This window comes from Sander vitreus, chromosome 15 (genome assembly GCF_031162955.1).
Source record: "Sander vitreus isolate 19-12246 chromosome 15, sanVit1, whole genome shotgun sequence".
Taxonomy (NCBI): Eukaryota; Metazoa; Chordata; class Actinopteri; order Perciformes; family Percidae; genus Sander; species Sander vitreus.
The window spans coordinates 26,981,458-27,005,284 of record NC_135869.1 but is presented as its reverse complement, the minus strand read 5'-3'; the positions used below and the strand labels follow the sequence as shown (position 1 = coordinate 27,005,284).

Sequence of the window (23,827 nt, the reverse complement as noted above, 5' to 3'; positions counted from 1 at the left end):
AAATAAACCTAATAGAGCACTGCTGTATTATGTACTCTTGTTTTATTTTTATATGTATTTTTAATGTATTATCAATATAGCCTTGCTGTTTTGGATGTTTATATTGTTTTTGAGGAATGAAAAATCAATATACAAGAACTTGTATTGTTCTTAATAAAGTTTCGGAGGAAATATGTTGAATGTGACCTTCTACAATGTTAGGCTTCCTTTCAGTCTCTTTCTTTTATCAAAACAACTTCACCTTCATCTAATAGTATTAAAAAACACATTGTGTTCCAACTAGATTACAAAAGCACATTTCTTGTGCTTGATGTCATAACCTTACCACACACACACACACACACACACTAACCCTGGTTAACCTCTGTGAAATGAACTGCCTTGCTTTGTCTATATATATATATATATATATATATATATATATATATATATATATATATGTGTATATATATATGTGTATATATATATATATATGTATATATATATATATATATATGTATATATATATATATATATATGTGTATATATATATATATATATGTATATATATATATATATATATATGTGAATACAGGTGTTGTGAACATGTTACATTCCATTCTGTAAAAACTCTGAACAAAGCCTCTCTTATCGGTTTTAATTGATCATAAATTGTAACAGAACCTACCTTGAACCAATCCTGCTGTACTCTCTGATCTTTCTACTCTCACGTAGTCTACGTAAACGGAGGGATTGTTTGATAAATATCCTTGTGTGTCTCATTAAACCTTTACAACATTGGGAACGTATCCCTGCTTCGCGTCGCTTTCTTCTCCGAGCTCGCCACTGCTTTCAGAATCAACTAAAAGAGGACAGAGCCAGCAGATAGGACACGAACCGCAAAACAATCAAGTTTGGACTGTTTCCTAACAACAGGATAAAACAAGATGTATACATATGTTTGAACCTTTTTGTCTAGACCTGCAGGTAATGTATTTTACCTAGGCCTGTAGGTAATGTATGTTACCTAGGACTGCCTTTTGTCTTTTATACTGATGGGTGTCTGAATAAAAAAACATGGAACTGTACTCCACATATGGATAATTTGATCTTAAATTGATTGGTAACAACAATTCTTGTGTTTCAGCGCAATAACATACATATATGGGAAAGTAAGGCCTCTTTCACACTGGCTGCGTGGCGTGAGCGTGGCGTTTATGTTGCGTGTCAGCTGTGTGGCATTTTCTGTGTCTTTGCACACCAGAAAGGTGTCTGACGCTGCTGCTGCTGCTGCTAGCCTTGTCTGGACACGTGGATGTTTCCCATTGATAAAATGAAATAATAGTATACTTCATGTGAAACAAATATAAACTGATCTGATTACAGCAAAGACCACGTCGGCAGTATTGACGGCAAAATGGGCTCCAGAATATTTGGTTCTGTATCGACAGGTGGTGCAATATTTGAAAATCGATAATTATTTATTATTATTTCTTTTAAATGACATTTATATCCGCATTTATGTCAAAACCTAGAGACTTTCAAACATGAAAATGTCATTTATTAAATGTATTTGTGTCAAAATGACATTTAACATCTTTTTGTATTCTATGTTGCCTGGAAACGCTTCCAATACGCTTGCGTGTCGCGTGAAAAATAGGCGTCGGTTCTATTTCTAGCATGCACGCGTTTTCGGCGCGGCTCAAGACCTGCCTGAGACGTGCGTGTCACGCAGGCCGTGTGCAAGCTCTAACCTGTTACCATGGGAGCCGAAATGTAAACGGACACGCCACGCAGCGGACACGCTCACGCCACGCAGCCGGTGTGCAGGAGGCCTAAGTATGTACAAAATGTGACTGTATGTCTCCCCGGCTGTCATTAAGTAAACCCTGCACAGCAACATGTTTCCAGTACAGTGACATGTTCAGGACCAAAGCTACAAGTCAACCTTAATCAACAACAGACAGGAAATCAAAAAGATTTGCAGAGGCCCCAAACCTGCAAAGCCATGAATTAGATTATAGAGTAAGAAAGCTTAACACACAACAGCAGGGCTTCCAGTTAATAGTTTCAGTTTATTATATGACAGCGGTCTGTCATGACTTCCTGTTAAACAAACATCTTCACACGGAAATGTTGGATGTAAAAACCATCGTTCAGTGATGTGAGGCATCAAACTATTTTGTTACGTAACAGCCGAGCTTCTCTTACATACAACTAAACAGTGTTTGCTTCTTTGACAGGGACGTTCCTTTTGTAACCCATCGTCATGTTTTACAATATATATTTATATCACAGCAATATAATACATAACCTATGTTGTAAAAGTGTTTTTTCTGTAACAATATCTTCTCTCTTTCTTTTTTTCTAACAGCAGGAATGTAACCATATAAAATGTGCAAATGTTTGCATTCCACACATGGACAAACCCTCATAACAACGGGACGTAAAAACCTCTGCCCTTCATCGAATAGCATTATTATCAGTAAAAAAAAGAAGAAGTTTGCTCCGCAGTAAAGAGCAGTATACACAACTAAGACGTCCTTCCCCAGATGTGGGATGTAATTCCCACGTCAAACGTGCCAATCACCCGTTGGTCTAAAAGAAATCCCTACATTTGTCAGCCGATGGCGCCGGAGCTTCGGGGAGTGCTGTTAGTTTGGCAGGTTTCAGGTGTAGCTTAAGACTCGGAGTGGTTGGCGTCCTGCAGGGAAGCTCTCACCGATGGCAGACGCTCGGCTGCTTTCGCTCTTTCTGCCAAAAACCTGTCAAACTCTGCACAGGGAGAGAAGCAGGATTAGGTGGGATAACACTGTGATTATCTATCTATCACAATAACTCCTCCGATGCCGCAGGTGTACGTGAATGGTTGGTAAATGGGTCTCATTTTGAAGCGTGGAGGGCCTCACCTTCACTGGTCACGCCGTCTGAATCCTCAACGTCATCATACTGTGTCACAGACAGAAGAGACATACATGGACAAACATGCAGGCCGGTGAGTTTGGTGATGGTGATTTCGGGGCTGTTTCTGGTCTGTCTCTGTAGGGATCCTTTCATAATGCTTTCAGACACTTAGAATAATAATCTGAGTCTGTCAGCGGCAACAACACAACTTTTAGTGGACGGAAATTGGCGGCGCACAAATGCCCTATAGCAGGGGTGTCAAACTCAACTCCACTACGGGCCACACTGGAAATGACGATCACAGTAAGGTCCAGACATGTTGACTTTATTGACATTCTTTTATTTAGCAAAAAAGTCAGTTAACTTGGTATTACTGCATGTCTCATATAGCTTTCTCCCATACAGTTTGGTCGACATAAAACCCTAAAAAAGTCGGCAGAAAAGTTTGTTAGCCATCGTAGAATTTAGCAAGTCATGAAAAGCAAACATTACATCTTTAAAAGCATCTCCCACCCAGCCGACTCACCACGGCCCGTTTCACAGCCTGAATATTAAAAAACTCGCTGCTTCTGGGGGGAATTCTGAGTCTCAAAGTCAGCAAATCCGTCAAATCCTGCACGGCAGTGTCGCATAATTACAGTATGAAAAACAGTTGGTTTTTTTGGTGTGGTGCACAACTAGTCGGGCCAACATTTGGCCGGATTTGGCCCCCGGGCCTTGAGTTTGACACGTGACCTATAGGGTTATTTTGCAGCTCGTTTAGCCACTGCCAACTGCAGCGGTCTTGCTTAATACTGGACTAATTTCATAAAACATTGTTCCCATAAGTCACGTAGACTCACAAACATGGGAAAACAGGGTCCAGAAAAATACTGAAGTTACCCTTTAAGTGTTGAAAAGAACCAGAATAGTCGTTCAGGGTAATAGAAATAAACAGGGGGAAATAACTGCAGTAAAACCAAATCAATTTTGAATAAAATGTAGGAATTCAGCCATTTACCTCGTCATCCAACTCCAGCCATTTCTCAATATCATCCATTACAGTGGACTGGTTGATAGGGATCTATGAAAGGAAAAATATGAAGTGCTGGTTAAACTTTATATAACATGAAGATGTAACAGAACTACCAAACCATAAGGAAAAAAAAACACACACACAAACACACACACACACACACACACACACACACACACACAAAGTAACAACCACGTAGGGAAGCATAGCATGACAGGTATGACAACGATGGAGCATATCAGGACAGTGCAACCCAAACATTGTCATGCTCCAAAAACATCATATTGTCCTCACTGCAAATAAAAACATGCAAACCACTGCGTTTTATCTCAATACCTGAAGCCAAAAAGTGACCCAAACACAAGCAATCCAGACCACAGCAAAAGTATATTGCAACCGCACGACAAAAGTGAGAGACAGAGGGTGTGGGGGAGATGATTCAATGTCAAACCAGGACACACTGTGGACACAGACGCACCATTCCCCTTTTAATCATCCAATCTAACTTTGGTGAGGAGCTGCGGGTGGAGGCTGGGCTGTCGTCCTTCACGCACAGACAGAGAGTTCATTTAAGAGGAAAACAGTTGCGGAGACAAAAGCAACAAACACATTTACTCAATCACGATTCTCCAAATCCTCGATTTAAAACATTTGATGCCACAGTCGGAGCCACCAGGTGGCAGAAGGGTACTTTGCAACAACAGTACGAGTTTGAAAAGGTTGAAGGAAACTGAGGCACTCGAGAGGGTAAAGTTTAAGAAGCCTTTGATATCTTCTTGGCTATAAAGTCAATAGAACATGCCCACACGTTTCAGCCAATAAAGGCCTTCATCAAGGCAAGTACAAAATGGTCGCTTTTGGGCTGTCTCTTATAACTCATTGGCAAGTGATCACATGGTCAATATGCACAGGTAAGAAGTCACATGATTAGTATGAACATTGGGCTGCACAAAATATCGTTTTTTTAACGTCATCGCGACATCGACTGGCGCAATAACCACAGACACTGGCGAAAGACACTCAGAGAGTTTTTGTGTTAGTTGAAAGAAAAATATCAGTAGAAAACTGCACTTTAAAATGTAACTGTCATTCTTTTTTTTAATTGTTGCCTTTTATATTCAAATCAATGTTCAATTGTTTCAATACAATCATGTTGGAAAGTATTTCCTTTCATTTAACAAGCCATACGTTGTATTTTAGCAGAATTCTGAAAGCAGCAGAAAGGCAGAACTGAGTACACTTTAATATCTGTGTATTTACCGCAAGTAATATCATTATCGCCATATTCAACGTTATCGCACATTGCATATTTTCCTCAAATCGTGCAGCCCTAATAAACCGGGGCACGTTCAATCTCAATCTCTTGCTACGGTTTCCTGGTTGAATGACATGTTTCCTCGTAACGGTGGGAAACGGCGGCAACGACTTTGAGAATTGGTGGTAATAAAAAGGCAGAGCGCTTTCTCACACAACAGGGTGTTCAACGCATCCCCGTTTCAGTTTAAAAAAAAAAAACGTGCTGCTACGTTTTATCGGGGCTGAACGTGGGCCAGGTAAAGTCACATGACAGACCATGTTACGCAGAGGAAATCTCACGTCAAAAAAGCAGACACAATATAAGGACAACATAGCAATAAACAAGTAGAAAAATACATGCAGAACATCTTTAAAACTTCTTAATCTCTAGGCAAAGCAGCCAGTTTCCAGTTCTGTTGTTTCTCCGTTATCTCAGACTCCTACAGTAACCATGGTGTCTGGAAAACTGCAGCTGCAGGCTACCGCTAAGCTAATGCTATCCTGTGTCTTTAGCTGCATGCTACCAGCCGGTAAGCTACGCTGTGTCTGGTGTTGATGTTTTTCTTCGGACATGCGCAAGTAGGCGGTGGTGGAGAGAGAAAAATACTCTGGGAAATCGCCGATCCCGCTTCTGATTTCGAAATTGAAAGCTTATTTTGATTTAAATCGTGACACCCCTAATATCTACACAGTGAGCTTGTTTGACTTGAGGTTGGTGTGACAAGTGAGCAGTGACGGACTGGGATAAAAAAAAACTGCCCTGGTATTTGCGACACACCGGCCCTATTTTTGTCAATAACCTAGCTTGGAAATTAGGAACTCTGCCTTCCTTTCCACGCACCTCGCCGCAGCACAATCTTGAATATCTGTGGCTGCAAGGGGGGCGGCCCTTCTAGCATTTGCCCAAATAGAGAGGAGAAGTCCCTCCCCTTCCGGTGGACCGCCATGGGAACTTAACTTGGAAAAACATATGAACGGTAGTGAACGGGGGAAAGACCAATTATTTTTTTATCCCGTTTGAATTGAGCCATGAATTACACATATGATGTTCATCAGTTTGATAGATAAACAAATATATAAATCTTTAAAAAAAATAAAGAGAAAGTCTCAGTTTATTGTTAAACTGTTGAAGTATAAGACTGTGAAAATACATAATTAGAAAGACTACACACTTCAAAGTTGCGTGGATGACGTCTCGCTGAAGCTACGACGTCTGTGTGTATCGTACCGGGGATGTAACGTTACTCAGATGAACAGAGGAGCTTGCTCGTTCTTCTGCTGATCTGCTGAAAACACTTCACTGGATAAAACACATCAGGTGAGACAACGTTACATGTGTTGTGGAACAGAGCTAAGCTAGCTAGCTAGCTAGCGAGCAAGTTGAGCATCAAGCTAGGTGACGTAAATAGTGTGAGACGAGAGATGTAATTCACTGAGCGCTTTCACACTAAACTAAGTGGTCATGTGACAAACCTAGGGCTAACTGAGACAAACATCATATTTGTAATTCGTGGCTCAATTCAAACGGGATCAAAAAATAATTTGCCTACCGTTCATATTGTTTCCGAATTAAGGTCCCATGAGGTCCGCCGGAAGGGGAGGGACTTTGCCTCTTTATTCCAGATGGCCAGTCCGTCACCGCATGCGAGGCATACAGCACGATACAAAGCTTTGGGGTTTTCACTGCAAAAGCTAGAACAGTTTCCTGAGCCAAATTGGCAATTTCCACACTGAATTTCTCCAGAGGTCCCGAAGGTCACATCACAGACAAGAAAAAGCTCATCTCAGACGATACATCTTGTGACTAAACCTGCTCCAGTGTGTAAAACCTCATTATACGGAGTCTCTGCTCACCGTTAGAGCGCTGTGTAGCCTGCTGTGCTGAGCCTGAGCCAGGCCGTCCACTGTATCTTCACTCTGCTCGCTGGAACACAACATTTGTACATTGGTTAACTGCCATGTAAGCCAATAATTTCAGTTTAACACAATGAAATACTGGCATGTGTCTTGAAAAGGAATTAGAGGGAATGAGCGATCAAACTTCAAAAACAAAGATCAACGTATTTGCAAATGCCATTCCTGAGAATATGCTCAAGAAAAAGCTGCATAAGTGCTCTGTGTGAGATTGTTTTTGTAACGTTGTGATGCAACAAATCAGCAGAATATGCTCCATTATTCACACAGGCTTCTCTTTAGTTCGGTGGTTCCCAACCTTTTTTATCTGATGTTCCCCCAACACATACACTGGACATTTCAACCATTTATTTATTACTTTTATCCAACTATTTCAACTGTTTATTAATTAACTTTAACCAAAGATTCTCTACAACTAAAGATAGCACATTACGGCGATGATATGAACCGGTCCACACTTCCTGTCTCCTAAAAGGGCGCGGCCTCGTTTGTAAGTGAGTGAACATCGTGTAGATGGATGAAAAGTTCTATTTTGTATAATGTATTTATATTTGAGATATTTACACAGCTAAAAACCATATTTAGCATGACAAAAATGAGTTTTGTTAGGGCGTTCACGAGAGTTAGCTTCTCTGTGTTGCCAGATCTCGCGAGAGTTCGGTCCTGAGACAGAAGCGGGTCTCAAACTAAGTTAATTTTCTCCTGATGTGTCCGTCTAAAAGAAAAATGCCATTTTAGTGTCAGAATGTTCTGGAGATATGTGGCTTGTGAAAAAATGGCTCCAATATTTACTTTGGTGACTATAGGGCGAAAGAATCACTCATAATCTGTGTTCACGTTCACTTCTCCAATTGGACCTGCCGCTAGTCTCCTAAAGTGGCGACACGGGTGACACAGATACAGGAAGTTACTCTAATTTGAGTCTCGCATTGCCAGACCTTCCTCCACAGCGCTGCGGAGGAGGGTCTGGCTAGTCCACACTAGAGCCCTTTATTTAGAGTGTGGCCAACTAGGGAATCGAATGTTCTGAGCTATCCCGTTATGCGATTGTTTCCGAGGGGGTCACGTGTTTCGTGGACTCCATGTTGGATACCAACATTCATCTGATTCCCATTGACACAGTGCAGTGGAAAAATGTAATAAATTATTTTAAAAATGACATAAATCACTGAAGAAATGCCCAACTGTTGCACGTTTGGCTGCAATGAAAGACAGGGAAGCGGAAAAAGATTTCACAAGTCCCCCCATGAACCAAAACGACGAAAAGTATGGGAGCCGTTCATTATTGTGTGAGGTAAATGTCAATTTCTCTCTTTAATATGATAACAAATTACATAGGACAGATATAGTAATACCATTGTTAATGTGTACCATGCTGTCAAAAATGTTGTAACACTGCTTAAGAAAATGAATGAAGTTTGAAGTTAGCCTTATGCTAGCGTTAGCTTTTTCGCTAGCACTCCATGTACCTAAATGCTTGTGATCTTGTCATATGGCTTTTGGTCTCGACTGAGCCCAGTTGTCGTTATTATGTTCATAACAATGTTGGAGGTAAAGTAAAACACAGCTTGAACGGGGATGTTGTTCGGCTTTTCACAAGTTTAGACAGCTAGCTAGCTACGCCGACGTTTGCTAACATTAGCACAACAGCGTTAGCTTAGCCTGCTAGGTAAATATTATGACTGCCTTCGGAGTTTCCACGTTGTCAACATAAGACCTGTGGCGTTAGTGCACCTTTTGTACCATCATAGCTTTGCTCTTCTGAGATGGGTGGGGTTTTGTTACGTTACACACAAAGCTAACTGGCTATAGTTAGCCTGTACGTATGCTAGCAGACATTAGAATGGTAAACACTGCTCAGAGACTGGTCACTCACTACATGGGCCTTTTTTAGAGGCCCATTTATGACATAGAAGGTAAATATATACTGGAATATTTCCGTAAGGGCCTTTTACATATTGACAAACGTTGATAATAACATGTACATGCCCGTTTATGGTGAAAATAAGCGATTTATTTCAAGATAGCATATTCGCCCCATAGGGTTACACTGTAGAGTCATCTGACGTTGGTATCCAATATGGCGCCCATGATTTGAGTTGGCCACACTTAGGCCTGTCGTGATAGTCAATAAATCAATTAATCGCAGATAATAGATAATTGCGCTCTCTCTCTCTCTCTCTCTCTCTCTCTCTACCAAAGAGACTGGAGGACCACTCTCGGTTCCTTAGCGTAATGAGGAGTGAACCCTCTTGTCAGTCGCATGGTTTTTGTGTTGGGAGGCGCGACTCCAGGCGGAGAGAGAGAGACAGAAAACGCTAGTTGAGAGTTGGAGCAGGGTTAAGGCGCTGTCACCGCAGTCTCGCAAACGGTTTCAGGAAAGTGGCTGCATGTGTCCGACAATGCACGGAACATTAACGGTACAAGCCTCCAGCTGTCCGCTGACACACAGTGCTGAAAGTGTGTCAGAGTTGCACCAGTGTTTGTGCGTGTGTGTGTGTGTGTGTGTGTGTGTGTGTGTGTATATGTGTGTGTGTGTGTGTGTGTGTGTGTGTGTGTGTGTGTGTGTGTGTGTGTGTGTGTGTGTGTGTGTGTGTGTGTGTGTGTATATATGTGTGTGTGTGTGTGTGTGTGTGTGTGTGTGTGTGTGTGTGTGTGTGTGTGTGTGTGTGTGTGTGTGTGTATATGTGTGTGTGTGTGTGTGTGTGTGTGTGTATATGTGTGTGTGTGTGTGTGTGTGTGTGTATATGTGTGTGTGTGTGTGTCGGCCCACCCCCGCGAAGCTCCGACCTGCAGACAGCACAATAAAATAGCTGCATCTTCGCCAAAATGAAGACTGACTATTTTGGCACATTTACTCGCCATGTGGCAGATAGCCACATAGATATAGATAGATTTAATTGATTAATTATATATTTATATATTATATATATGTTTAATAAATAATTGTTAGCTGTAATACAGAGTCTGTAGTCTATCGCACAAACACTCGTTTATTGATCTTTGAAAAGGTGTACCTGCATTATTTTACCATTATCATATTATATGAAAATGGTCTCGGAACGACAATATTATCGTTTACCGCAATAATTTCTGGGACAATTTATCGTAAATTTCTTAATGTGACAGGCCTAGCCACACTCTCTAAATAAAGGGCTCTAGTCCACACAGCATCCCAGGATGGGAGAACAACGTGCTCTGGTTTATTGGCATTTCTTTAAACCAATCACGATCGTCTTGGACGGCGCTAAGCGCCCAGAAAAGCTGCGGTGCCGCGGCAAAATAGTCTCAGGAAGGAACTTGTTTTGGTGGAACGTGTGTACGTTTAAAAGAAGTTTTAGTCGTGCAACAGAAAACTCAGATTGGACAGATAGTCTAGCTAGCTGTCTCCCCCGGAGTTTAGAACGCCAACACAAAGAAAGAGGAAGGGGACGCACACTGGGACGAAAAATAGGGACATCCGGCAGCATTTCCAGCGGCACCTGAACAATACCGGAAGTGGAACATCGTCGATATAGACTACTCTAAGTATGAGTACTAATGTAACCTACTCTCTAGTTGATACCAAAAATACAATACAATACTTTTTCAAATGAAAGATCAGAAGGTCTTTCTGTACCTTGGTCTTTGTTGAGTTGAGACGTTTTGTGACAATGGGTCGTCTGATTCACTTGTACCTGCGAGAAGAACAGCGTTAAGCTAACAGTGCATAGGATACGTAGACGCATACGTACACTGAACATGTGCAGTCTGTAGGTATGTATGAAGACTGAGGCACTCACTAAGTCTCGCCATCTGACTGGACAAACTGTCAGCCTTTGAGAGGCTGTACGCGCTGTCGTTGGTAACTGACGCGATCCCTGATTGGCTGACGGACTCTGGTGTCAAGTCGAGGTCTGCTAGGTTGACGTATGTGTGATTCTGAGGGACGAAAAGTCAAAGTCCACGACTCAATTATATCATAGCATTAGGAGTGTTGAGTTACGTAGGAATAACAACCAATTCAAATAATACTGCCATGTTTTTTACCTTCTCTGCGGAGTTTTGACCATTTGGTATTCGTCTTTCAAACCTATAAACACCAGAACAAAATAATATCATCAAACGGCAAAATACAACCGGTTAAAATATTACAATCCTTTTAATTTTCTCATTAATAATAATAATAATACATTGATTTATATAGCACTTTATAAGCATTTAGCAAAAAGTGCTTTCCAGATTAAAAGATTTACGAAATACAATTAAAGAATCAGAAACCCATGTAAGCCCCCCCCCACAGCATGACGTACAAAAATTAGGAACATGAGAGTACATATTTCAACTGAGCCCATACATTAAACGAGGAAATTCAAGATTAAGATGTCAATAAAAAAAACAAATGTATGAAAATGCAACAAAAAATACCAAAATGATGATACTAATCTAGCATAATTTAAATATGTAATGACCATAAAATAGTAATATGAAGAGGAAATGTGAAGTGAGGCGATAATGGAAAAGAAAACCTGGTTAAGCGTAGGCCATCTTGTAAAGGGGGGGTTTTAAGGAGGCACGTTAAAGCGGCAGTGGAGCGGGACGCGGTTCCATAAAACAGGGTTTCTGCAGGTTTCACCAAGTCAAATGTAAGACTTTTTAAGAGCACCATGTAGGGCTGCACAATTAATCACAATTTCATCGACATCGCAATACGGACTAGTGCAATATCCAAATCGCACGGGGGCCCAATATTTGTTAAAGGCAAAATATGTGTCAAACCATTTTGGATGAAATATTGTGGAGCTGTAGAGACGTCCCGGCCTACAAATCCTATCCTACAGACTAAAGAAAACATCTTCTTTTGGTACAGATCCTCGCAAAAATCACCAAAATGATCATTTCCTCCAATATCGTGCATCATATCGCAATATCAGCCAAAATAATCGCAATTAGATATTTTCCTCACATCGTGCAGCCCTACCACTATGAATGAATAATACGAAAGCTGATTGGCTGCAATATAAGTTGCATGTTGGGTCTCATTTGTAGTCGTAATACAGGAAATTATATTTGGACTAGCGACAGAAAGAACTACAAACACCACGTGATAAAAAAACAAACATTCTAAGGCGCTGTGGGAGCATTTCAATGAGCATTAAGGCCGTTACAGACCAACCAGATGGCCGACCATCGGCAGAAAAGCCAGTGTGACTGATCAGTCTCCCCGAGTTGGTCAAAAAAGTTTCTCAGAACACACCGGAGAGATGAGACGTAATACGTCTCCATAACAGCAGGCGGCGCTAATCTGGATTGTCGCCCAAAAAATGAAAACCGGCAGCTGATTGGACAAACGCGTCACGTGGGTCTTCAACCGGCCATTACTGGCGACTCATTCAAAATACGATCTCATATTGGACTAAAATAGTTCACCGAAACATGTTTCTGAAAACATTTGAAGAGAGAAATAGGCCGTGCAGATCGACAAAGGTCAGTTTAAAAGATTTGTCAGATTTTGAGAGGCTCTAGTCACGCTCATCCCGCTCGTCATTTCCGGGTGAGTCCCGACTGCCCCGTCTCCGACTGAGCACGTCAGGTCGGCCAAAGTGAAGGCCGACGGCTCCTCCAACGGACGACGGCAGGGAGCACACCGAACAGACTCGAGTCACCGACCTCGCCAGACTGTCCGACGGCCGATTATCAGCCCGGTGTGTAGCTGCCTTTAGAGGTGGCGTTACATGGACGTAGGAAAATTAAGACCTGTTTAAAATGATTTAAGACCTAGAACATAATACTTTTTAAGACACCCTGACAGACCTTTTTCACGGCAGACATGTTGACATGTCATAGTAGGAAAAGCACAGGTGTGTTCAAAACCATTAATGATGGCTGCGTTCCACTTAGAGGTCCTGGTGTTGTTCATGCTGACTCACTGAACTAGCTCACTGGGACACTTGATGGAACTGAGCCATCGTTAAGGTGATCAATCTCAGATGTGCTTTTCCTACTATGACAAGTCAACATGTCTGCTGTGAAAAAGGTCCATTAAAAAGGTCAGTGGAACAGCTAACAGGTTTTGATTAGCTGATGAAATGAAGATGAAATAAGACAGTATAAGAAGAATAAATATTGTTAACCTGTGGTAGCGCGTAAAGGCGGTGTTCATCTCGTCGTTCGCTGCCAGCAACTCTTCGATCAGCCTCTCCTCACTGAGCCTGGGGACGATCTTCACTATCCTGTCTTGCATTTCCTTACATACTGTGTATAACTGCTAATGACACAATCAGACAAAGAATGCGTGGGCGGGGGATTGAGGGGGCGGATGTAACACAAAATAAATAAAGTACTAGATCAGGTAGGGGCAACGTAAGTGTTACTCAACATGACTGGAAGAGAATGAGATACTTCACATTAATAAAGCTCAACAGTGTGGTTCCAAAAGAGAAGAATCCCATTCATTTTCTCCGTAAGGATTTTGATAATTAACCATAATGTCTAAACCATCTGAGGTAGACTGACCACGAGCTACAAGACTGGGAACAGATGGTGTATGTTCCGGTAGAAGCCACAAGTCCGTATGAAATCAACCTTGTTTTAAAGTGCTCATATTATGCTTTTTGGCTTTTCCCTTTTCCTTTATTGTGTTATATATCGTTTTTGTGTGCATGTTATAGGTTTCCAAAGTGAAAAAGCCCAAAGTCCCCCCCAAAGGGACTTACCATCTCCAACAGAAAACACTGTTCACAAACTGCTCCAAACAGCTCTAATGTAGTCCAGCCTTTTTTGTGATTGTTGCGGGCAAAAATCCTTGATTATGCGGCACGTTTTCTTAAAAAATGCGATGGATATTTATATTTAATATTTAAAAAATGCGATGTTATAACCTCTAAATACAATTATGAACCTGAAATGAGCATAATATGAGCACTTTAACAAAAACAGTGTACTCTTCTGCATGTGTGTGTGCTGCTGTGCGTCCCTGTGTGTGTAACAAGCATAGTGTGCGCGCTGTGCACGAGTCTAGGCACTTTTTACTAATGCTCTGTTAAAATAACAATGAAATGCTGCGTTACTGACTTCAGACCAGGTTTTTGTTGGTCAATGGTGCGATCACTTCCCACTGCCTCAAGATAGCAATACGCCCAGAATGCACCTGAACACACCTCCCTGTAAGACCAGCACGCCCATGGGCCACAGATGGGAGCAGGTGCATTTGCTATTTAAAAGACGCGGGTGCTGGATGGGAAACTGACAACCGTGTCGGTCTTAAACCAGCAAAGACACTTGGGTCGAGCTTTAGGCTGCACCAGGTGCAAGATAGGGCCCATTGAATGAGGAAAATCACTTCCGAAACCAGAGCCGTTCCAAAAGTGGGCGGTCACTGTTGAGCTCTATAAAACCAGTTTCTGTTGTTGTTTTATACCTCCAGCAGCTCCATGTCGGCTTGTTTTACCGTGACGGGATCCAGCTGACTCATCATGTCTGACATCATAGTCAGGTTGGTTCGCACCACTCCCAGCTCTGTCTTCAGCTTTTTTATCTGAAAGAAAAAATCAATGTCCTGAATAAATACAGTCATAGTAACTCCTTGCAAAGGCGAAGGGATGTTGGAGGCAAACAGGAGTTGTGAAACAGCATTTTGCTAAAACATCTGTCTTGTAACAAGGCCATCACCTGGCTGGGAGTGAAGGCATTGTTTCCCTCTAGGGCCAGTTTTAGCTCAGAGGTCTGTGGTGGGATGAGCGGAGGTTTGGAAGAGAGGAGCACAGCAGGGAGAGTAGTGACAGCAGGCCCGTTCCCAGGCAAAGTCTGCCAAGCAAAGGCACAGAAATGACCCGAAAGAAGAATGACCAAAAGATGATAGCACCCACATTAGGGCTGCAACTAACGATTATTTTATTTATATTGTGGATTTATCTGTCCATTATTTTCTCGATTAATCGATTAGTTGTTTGGTCTATAAAATGTGGATGAGTGTTTCCCAAAAAGCCCGAGATGACGTCCTCAAATGTCTCGTTTTGTCCCCAACTCAAAGATATTCAGTTTACTGTCACAGAGGAGAGAAGAAACTAGAAGATAGTCACATTTAACACGCTGACATCAGAGAATGTTTTCTTAAAAAACCACTCAAACGGTTTAATCGATTATCAAAATAGCTGGCGATTAATTTAATAGTTCACAACTAATCGATTAATCTTTGCAGCTCTAACCCAAATATCAGCAGTGAGAGCACCAGCAAAGCTTGTACCTTTTGGGGGGCTTGGACGGGTGAGTAACCGTCCAGCTCTGTCATGGGGAACTCAAGTCCCTTCCTTCGCAGGTCTTCGTACACGGACACCACGCCCGTCAGGTCGGGGGAGCTACGGAATGCATCGGCCCACGCCTTGACGAGAGAAAACCACAAATTACAACCAGACATTTGAGCAACGTGACCACGCCAAGACTGACATGACAACAACTCTATTTTTATCCCATGCTGCCTCTGTGTTGCCAAACATGTAATACGGCTTTCACCTGTACGATGCTGAGCACTCTGTCATGCAGCACTAATGGAGGGTTGTTTCTCGGGATGATCGCCCGGACCAGAACCCCTTCTACAAAATCCCGTGTCGTCACCAGGATGTGAAACCTGTAGCCGCAGTTCTTCACACACGTCTCCAGCACCTAACGTGAGAAGCAGACGTGGAGAATCAGCAGGAAAAAGGCTAAATATACTATATGACAAGAAAGTATACCGTGTCAACAGAATGGTGGCGGAGCATGAAGGTGATGAAGGGTTGTGGCTAGAAGGGATACAGCTACGACCGGAAGTTACGCAAATTGTCGCCAAATCTAATCTAGTAATATCATTTTGATACTTTAACCAATGGAAACATGAATTCAAGTATTTTTAGAGGTTAACTTAGCCTAGAAATCTAGACCACCCTATCTGCAGCAAATGTAATGTGCTGCCAGGGTCGTCTAGCAACTCTCCGTTGGCTTGCGAGCTGGAAAAACCAAACTCTGGTCAGGCCAATCACGTCGTGTATAGAGTCGGTGGGCGGGGCTTAACATAATGACGGAGTTGCGACGGTTCCGCGTGAATTCCCTGCTACTTGAAAACAAAGAAGATGGCTGCTGCTGCTGGTGAACAGCGGTCTTTGGAATCTCTGGAAGACTTGGAGTTCAGCTTTTCTTTGAGAAAAGAACAAAGAACGGCACTGAAGTCATTCTTAAAAAAGGAAGATGTCACCTTCTTCGTTGCTCTGATTGGTTGTAGCGCTATCCTATTGCGTGCAGAGGGAATTTGAAAGACAACCATTTGTCCCGCCCCTCGGATTGAGCCCTGCCAACGGTGAATTCCCAGACCCAACATCTGGATGTGGGTCTGGCTGTCAGGCTAAGGTTAACTGGCAACAAGTAGTCACTGTATATTCCTAATATGAAAATGCTGTATGTAGTAATGCAATGTGTGTTTATGGAGAGATACTCCCACACCTGGGGACTCAGAATGGGAGGGGCAAAATGTATTTAAGCCCAGTTGTGTTTGTTGTTTAAAATACTCTAGATGAATGTCTGGAGGGACCAAAATGTTATACTGTAAAGAAACTGTGATGCTATAGCAAGAGCAAAGTACGGGATCTTTCCCAAGTTGAGTATATTTTCCAACACACCTGCACAGGGGAATTTTTGGATGTGTGAACTGTTTCTTTAAAAAAAGGATCCTTAAACCCAGGAAATGCGTGTTCGTTCCTCGGGAATGTTTTAATCCAAACCACGACCTTTTTCCTAAATTCAACTAGTCGTTTTGGTGCCTAACCCTAACTGTCGTAGCTGTATCCCTTCTAGCCTTAACCGTGACGCGGGAATGAGACTCACAGTGAGCGCCAGCATAACCTCCTTGAAGTTCTTGTTCCCCATAATCCTTTTCTTTAAGGCTCTGACTGCGTCTCTGGGTCTGTAATCAGAGGATTTTCAACAGTCAGAGAGGCATGTAACCTCCAGAGGACTGATTTGTTCCTGATGCTGACAGATAACACACACACACACACACACGCGCACACACACACACACACACACACACACACACACACACACACACACACACACACACACACACACACACACCCTTCCTCTGAGCTGTTGATCATGTCGCAGATCTCCATGTTGAGTGCCCAGTCTTCTGCCGGCAGGCTGGAGCCAGTCGCATTCTCTGTGGAAAATGAATTAATATAATAATTAGTAGTATAATAGTATAAATCTGCAGACTTGAGTAGAATGAATGGTGCAGTAATTACAGTTTACTTTGGTATACATCTTATAGCTTGCCTTTATGATCATTAATAACATGATTGTGTTAATGCTTAGCACATGTACACATGCACATGCCAATATAATAATTTCTTCTTAGCATAACAAACAAAACACTTCACAGTTGCTACAGTAACGTTACGCTGTCTTGTTCAGCATTCTAACAACAAAGCTAGCTAGCTAGCTAGCTAACGCTAGCGTTAGCTGGTAACTAACGTTTATTCAGGGATACATCTTATAGCTTGCTTACAGTACACTTTGTCTGAACTGTGTAATAAGCACATATGTGTATTTATCATCTATGTAAATATGTACAGCTTGTATAATAAGTAGGCTAATGCAGTATCTACTAGCTATATTTTAATGTGCTTATCTATTTATTTTAATGACTAACGTTAGCTCTATTCAAATCAGCCACCGAACACACAGGTGCAGTGAGTCATTAAGCTACAGTTGAACCAACGTGCATCTAATTTGGGTCAGTAGGATCTGGCCCACTTTTCGGTCCCGATTAGCTATTGGTAGGTTTAACAGAACAGACACAATAACAACCAATCAGTTTGAGCTTCACAGCACCTAAACCCCGCCCCTGTCCAGTCATTGTTCAGCGGACGCGTCAATCAAACTATATATATATATATATATATATATATATATATATATATATATATATATATATATATATATCGCTCCTCTGTCAGTCTTAATAAATTCACCTTAGATTTAATATTTTAAGTTATTGACATGGTATACCTATTCGCTCGTGCATTTAAACTATTTATAATAAAAATAGCCTAATAGAAGCAGCTCGACAGAGATGTGAATGTCGGAGGCGTAATTACTCCAGCAAAGGTGACTGAGCCTGACTGAAGCATTTGGTTATTACAATGTATCGATTTGTGGCGGTTGTAAAACAGCTCACCGATACGCTGCCCCACCGGCGTGCTAAACGGATTCCCCATTAAAAACTCCATGTTGAGAGCGGAGAGATGGGCCCAGCGAAGCACCGACGTCCCCGGGCCGAGCCGTAAGCAGCGACAAGCCCCGCTCCCTGCTCCTGAGTGCACACTGCCGCTGCTCACACAACGAAGTGGGGCACTAGTCGAATTGCGTCATGTTTTAAAGTGACAGCAGCCTGCAATTATCAGACTGTCGGTGTGTACTTTTGTCTACGTTCAGACTGCAGGCAAAAGTGGCCCAAATCAGATTTATTTGGGGTCAAGTGACCAAGGTCAGACTTCTTCAGAAGTAGTACTCAAATCTTGCCCAGATCTGATTTTTTCAAATCAGATTTAGACCACTTCCATATGTGGTCCTGAATCAGACCCAGGTCTGATTTTTTTCAATGCTGCCGCAGTGTGAACAACCAAACCCAGATTTGATGTTACTTTTACGTCAATCTATCGACATTTGTCACAGTTATGCGCCAGTGGGAGTCAGCCCTAGACACAGACAGTAACATTAAAAACTTGACTAGGCCTACACAATGGAGAAGAGTGATGGAGCAAGTCAGTGGAGGGAGAGGGAGGTGTTAGACCTCATTAGTGTATACTTCAATTCAATCAAAACTAGAAGGATCATACCGTAACCGTCTCCTCCTCAACACCTGCTCATTAATGTTACGGCTGCCATTACACAAGCACTTTGAAATAAAAGTGAGAAATGCTGACTTCCTCCATCACCTGCCTAACTGTAGTGCAGCAGCGTGCTGCGTCTGATGTCATTGGTATTGGTCTTTTGCGCATGCGGGTCAGTTCAAAACCACAAACAGTTCACACTGGAATCTGATATAGGCCACGTTTTAAAAGGTAACGTGAAACAGCCAAACAAAAAATCAGATCTGAGCAAAAAAATCCCAATTAAGCATTAAGACTTGCGGTGTGAACGTAGCCTATGTAAACGTTGGTATCACATTATAACTGCAACCAACGGTGTAGGTTTTATTTCAACATTGTCGGGGGGGGGGGTATTATAACTTTGGGGGCATTCTGGTGAAACTCTATGCATCAATTTATGGTGCAAATGTCTTTATTTATGTAAAGGAAATAGTTATTTTCCTGTATTGTTCAAAGCTTTCTGCATAGGCTTACTCCAAACATCACGTGTTTTGGGATGTTTTTTTTTGGTATCATGTACATCTCAACAACAAATCTGTTAGAGAATAAGACCTTGTTAAAGCCAGAAGCTCCAACGTTTAAATGTACATGAATCTATCTTTATTTTTCACCCTCCTGTCTCGTTATTTAACCCCTCGATGTACTGAGTCCCCTGAATGTTTCTTTTGACCTCTTTTGGAGAGTGGGTTGTCTTTAATATAGTTGTTGAAGGGGACAAATCTACAGTACCTCTTCTAAATATTGGGGGGGGGGGGGGACAAATCCTCTGCATCGCCCCTGAAATCTATTCCTATGACTGCAAAATAAACTGCCCCTAGGAAGTGATTTCTGTCTTTATGAGACAATAATAATACTGCTACCTTCCTGGAGGAAGGTCTGGCAATGCGAGACTATTAAATAGTGAACTATGTAGGGAACGACCAAACGAGATTTCGGACACTCACTGAAAATATAAGCATCATGTAAACAAACGGAAACAAAAATACTTCTAATACGTCCCTGAAACAAACCGAGCACTCAGGAGGATATTAAAGGTTGTATAGTATATATGTTGCATGTTACATTTCCACTGTTTAGAAACGAAAGCCTGCTCCATTTTTCCTTTTCAGTTGTAGTGGGGGCAGCTGCTTCTTCTTCTCCTCCGGGAAACCACGACCACGTTGCATTGTGGGATAAGGGAGTGAAATGTAGGGTACATCGTATGCACACTCAAATTAGCTGTGCATTGTGGGTATTTTATAGTGGACTATATAGGGAATGAAATTAACAAAATGGCAAACACACCATACAGTGCATTATTTCGTAGATAGGGAACGGTTTCCAACACAGCTTGAGAGGGGGAGTGAGAGTGACTCAGAGTGATCAGATTGCCACCTTGTCCAAAAAAGTCACATTTAATAAAAAGCAGTGTGTGTGCTAAAGGCAGTCAATCTTTGTCATGGTTTTCATTTTTTTGTTTTATAGTCCGTAGCAATCTATAACAAAATGACATGCCTAATCTACAAACAAAAAACCTATTTCATTAAATGCAGGGGTGCATACTCATCAAGGGTGAACAAGGTGACAAAGATGCACCGGGAAGAAATGTTTTTATAGCTTTAAAATGTGGATTTTACAGGCGATTGAGGATATAGGGAAAAAAACAACAACTCACCCTTAAAATCTCCATGCTTGTGTTGTGTTCTGCCACATGGGTGCACTGTTTGACGTCAGGTAATACTGCCCGCTGCTTTCTGTTGACCTCCCGTCAGCTCTCGGCTTTCTTTGTGTCAACTGCTTTGAGCTTTTGTAACTGAAACCTTGCCTTTGAACATGCAAAATGAAATGACAAACGGACACTGATGACCTTAAGGTGGGGCCTGAGCTATTACCTGATCTTGAAGTGGGTTTCTGGGTGTCAAAAATCTTGTTTTCAAACCTTCATTATTTCAGTTTTGTGCCTTTATGTTGCATATTCCTAAATCAATTGGTGTTTAACCGTTGTCTTCCCTTCGACCATGAACTTATTGTCCATCCAGGTCAAAAGTGAAATAGAATTTTTGGTGCTTTTGTTTCAGCATTTTTGGCTCTTTTGTTACGCTTTTAACGTTTTTGTCACTTTTTTCAACGTTTTGTTTTAAATTCATGGTCAATAAACCTAATTTATATGACATTATACCTCATTTTTGAGTTAAAAAGGCAGAAATTATGAATTATTCTGACTAATAGTTAAGATCTGAGGATGTTGAGTGGATCACAGACTGGTTTATGTCAAAGTTTAGTCAGAATAAAACAAATGTTATGACATTTTTTTTTAAAAAACACCCCAAATTCAATGAATGTAATCATTAATATTACCTGCAAAGAACGTTGTATGGGTTCCTACAACGTACATCCATGCATCCATGTTATATGTGCGCATTTTGGTTAAAAAAACAAACAATATGTCTGATATAGAAAGCACAAGGGTTAACCCTCTGAGGTCTAAGGGCATTTTTCTCAATTTTTACATAACTTCTTGAATTCTCCTTTTAAGGGTATTTCCATAAAACCTGATCCCCGTGTGTTTTATATCAAAATGTTTAGAACAAACTCAGCTTTCTGTATAGTGGGAAATAATTTGTATTTCTGGAATTCCTCAAATCTCATGAAGATGAAAACAAACCTTTATTCATGTGGACACATTATTTTGTTACTTGAAATGAGTTAAACCTACATTGTGTAATTTTTGGAGTTGATTCTTAGCAACAACAAAAAAAAACTTATATATAAATATTAAATATGTGCTCATTCATGTGTGATTACTTCCACCAACTAATCAAAGTATTCTCGTAAGCGTAGAATCTGACATTCAGAATCATTCAGAATACATACGGGTGAGTCGCTCGAATGACATCCACCATGTAGCGCCTCCATCTCTAAAATACATTAGCCAAAGAGGGACATACCTCTGCATTTCCCCCCATTACACCTATTGGCACCGTGACGAATGCCAGGGGGAGATTACCCACCAGGGAAGCGAAAAAGAGAATTAAAACGACAACGCGACAGGCAAAGTAAGACCAACGTTAATATTGGAGTGGCTCGATGGTGTTTGTTGCCCCCATCGGCTCCTTCCAGGCAGCGCTGCGACCGCTGCCTCCAAGGCACCTAACCCTAACATTAACCCTAACCCTAACCCTAACCCTAACCATTGCCTAATCCTAGTGCCTTCCAGGCAGCGCTGCCTGGAAGGAGCCATTGGGGGCAAAAAACACCGATAAACATTGGAGTGGCTAGAACAGCTGCGTGTAAACGATGGAGATGCTAAGAGATCATTTCGGGTTCGGCCACCGTAAGAGGAAGGGCTAGAAAGTAATATTCAGCTGGTTGTCATATACAATTTCACCGCTAGATGGGAGAAATTCTTACACAATGTAGCTTTAACCAAAGTCTTAAGTTACTCAAAAGTAGTGTAATATATGAATCACCACACATTAAACTATGGGGTCAGGGAATATGTACAGCATTGAAAAACTGTACACATCGTACAGATAGTGGCAACGGAAGGTTGTTGATAGGGTTTAACCTACTTGCAGTTAGCAAACACTCCCGTGTGCATATGTATGTCCATGTCACACATTAATTGTAACCTTCCAGACTATTTATAACAAAATACAAAGATTGGTGTGCTGATTTCTAAGAAATGTGACACTGGGGAGGCACATCTGTTGTGTTTGATCACGGCCATGCTGAGAATGTGTGACTCAGACACAGTGACTCACAGCCCAGTAAGCGACAGAGATTAAAGTTTTTTTATGCACAACCCACTCCTCTGTTTACACCAGCAGAAATGATCCAGTTCTGCCCATTAAAAAAGAACCACGTGTGGCTTATGTGGGTGATCACAGAGCAGATAACAATCCAGGCGGCTTCTAATCGCAGAAACTTTCCTTCAAGAAAAGTGTACAGATTTCCTCAAGGCCTCATCTAACATCTGATAGAGTTGATTGTTTGATCTTTATGCAGAAACAGCGGTGACAGCATGGCTTTTGCACTGTATGAAACATTCAAATTGATTGAGGTATAACTGCAATTAAATCTCTTCTGAGCGATGGGTTCATACAGTATATGTGTGTGTGTGTGTGTGTGGGTAGATGTACGATACTCTCTGTGCAGTAATGCTGCTGCGTATGAAGACAATCAGGGTACCCGCAGGACAGGGGCGATGCTAGGATCCGACCTTTAGGGGGGCTCAGCCCCTAATGAGAATGTGACACGGCTAAAGTGCCATGCAAAAGTGTTTACCCCCCTGCTAAATCAGTAATTTCACTGGATAACAATGAATATATGTTTATTATTATTATAACAGATATGAACATATGAAAAAAAAACTACAAAAGTCCCTTTATGGACTACCAGAATGAAATGAAATGATAATGAGGTGTAAACAATAAATAAATCAAAAATAACAGGTTACAGGTAGGGTTGGGTACCTGAACGCGGTGCCAATAGCGCACCGAATCCGATGTAAACGGTAGTAACGAGACCAAATAAGAACGAAAATTCCGGCTGTCCTGTCAAATAAAGGCAGAAAAGCCCAAAAAATTATAATAAAAAAAGAAAAAAACCACTTCAGCATCTAAAAGACAGTAATGTAGGCCGAAAAGATTCAGAGCTCGGTCCCAACCGGGAAAGGTCTTGAATTTTTCCTTGTCCTTTTGTAGGATTATATAAATGCCGTAGCGTCATTAATACATATTTTGTGTGGGTAACGTTTACATTTACTTTATTTTGTACTTTTAGTTTCATAGCATAAGAACTCTACATGCGACAAATATTTCACGTTACATGTCATTTAGCTGTCGCTTTTATCCAA

General features: G+C 41.5%; 1 protein-coding gene across 2 annotated transcripts; it reads right to left on the bottom strand.

The window, feature by feature from the left end:
* Window positions 1-2,034: 2,034 nt before the first annotated feature.
* Window positions 2,035-18,459, bottom strand: tom1 (target of myb1 membrane trafficking protein). 2 transcript variants are annotated; one of them, XM_078269481.1, is made up of 15 exons: window positions 18,297-18,459; window positions 17,192-17,276; window positions 16,943-17,021; window positions 15,599-15,748; window positions 15,333-15,467; window positions 14,759-14,893; window positions 14,508-14,624; window positions 13,222-13,355; window positions 11,138-11,180; window positions 10,891-11,029; window positions 10,728-10,785; window positions 7,049-7,118; window positions 3,884-3,946; window positions 2,889-2,928; window positions 2,035-2,754 (listed from the first exon to the last, which is right to left on the bottom strand). In XM_078269481.1, the coding sequence occupies exons 1-15, from the start codon at window positions 18,346-18,348 to the stop codon at window positions 2,660-2,662; spliced, it is 1,395 nt and encodes a 464-aa protein (XP_078125607.1). In that variant the 5' UTR covers window positions 18,349-18,459; the 3' UTR covers window positions 2,035-2,659. The 2 variants fall into 2 exon arrangements, with proteins under 2 accessions (XP_078125607.1, XP_078125606.1); XM_078269480.1 differs by lacking the exon at window positions 14,759-14,893 and having other exon boundaries at window positions 18,297-18,432.
* Window positions 18,460-23,827: the final 5,368 nt, after the last annotated feature.

Bases quoted from the DNA above. Each gene is read 5' to 3' on its own strand.
- tom1 (XM_078269481.1), bottom strand. From the start codon at position 18,348: ATGGAGTTTTTAATGGGGAATCCGTTTAGCACGCCGGTGGGGCAGCGT. The intron at 11,030-11,137 runs GTAAAAAACATG...TTCGTCCCTCAG, and splicing joins GTCAAAACTCCGCAGAGAAG to AATCACACATACGTCAACCT. The intron at 7,119-10,727 runs GTACAGAAAGAC...GTTGTGTTCCAG, and splicing joins TCAACTCAACAAAGACCAAG to CGAGCAGAGTGAAGATACAG.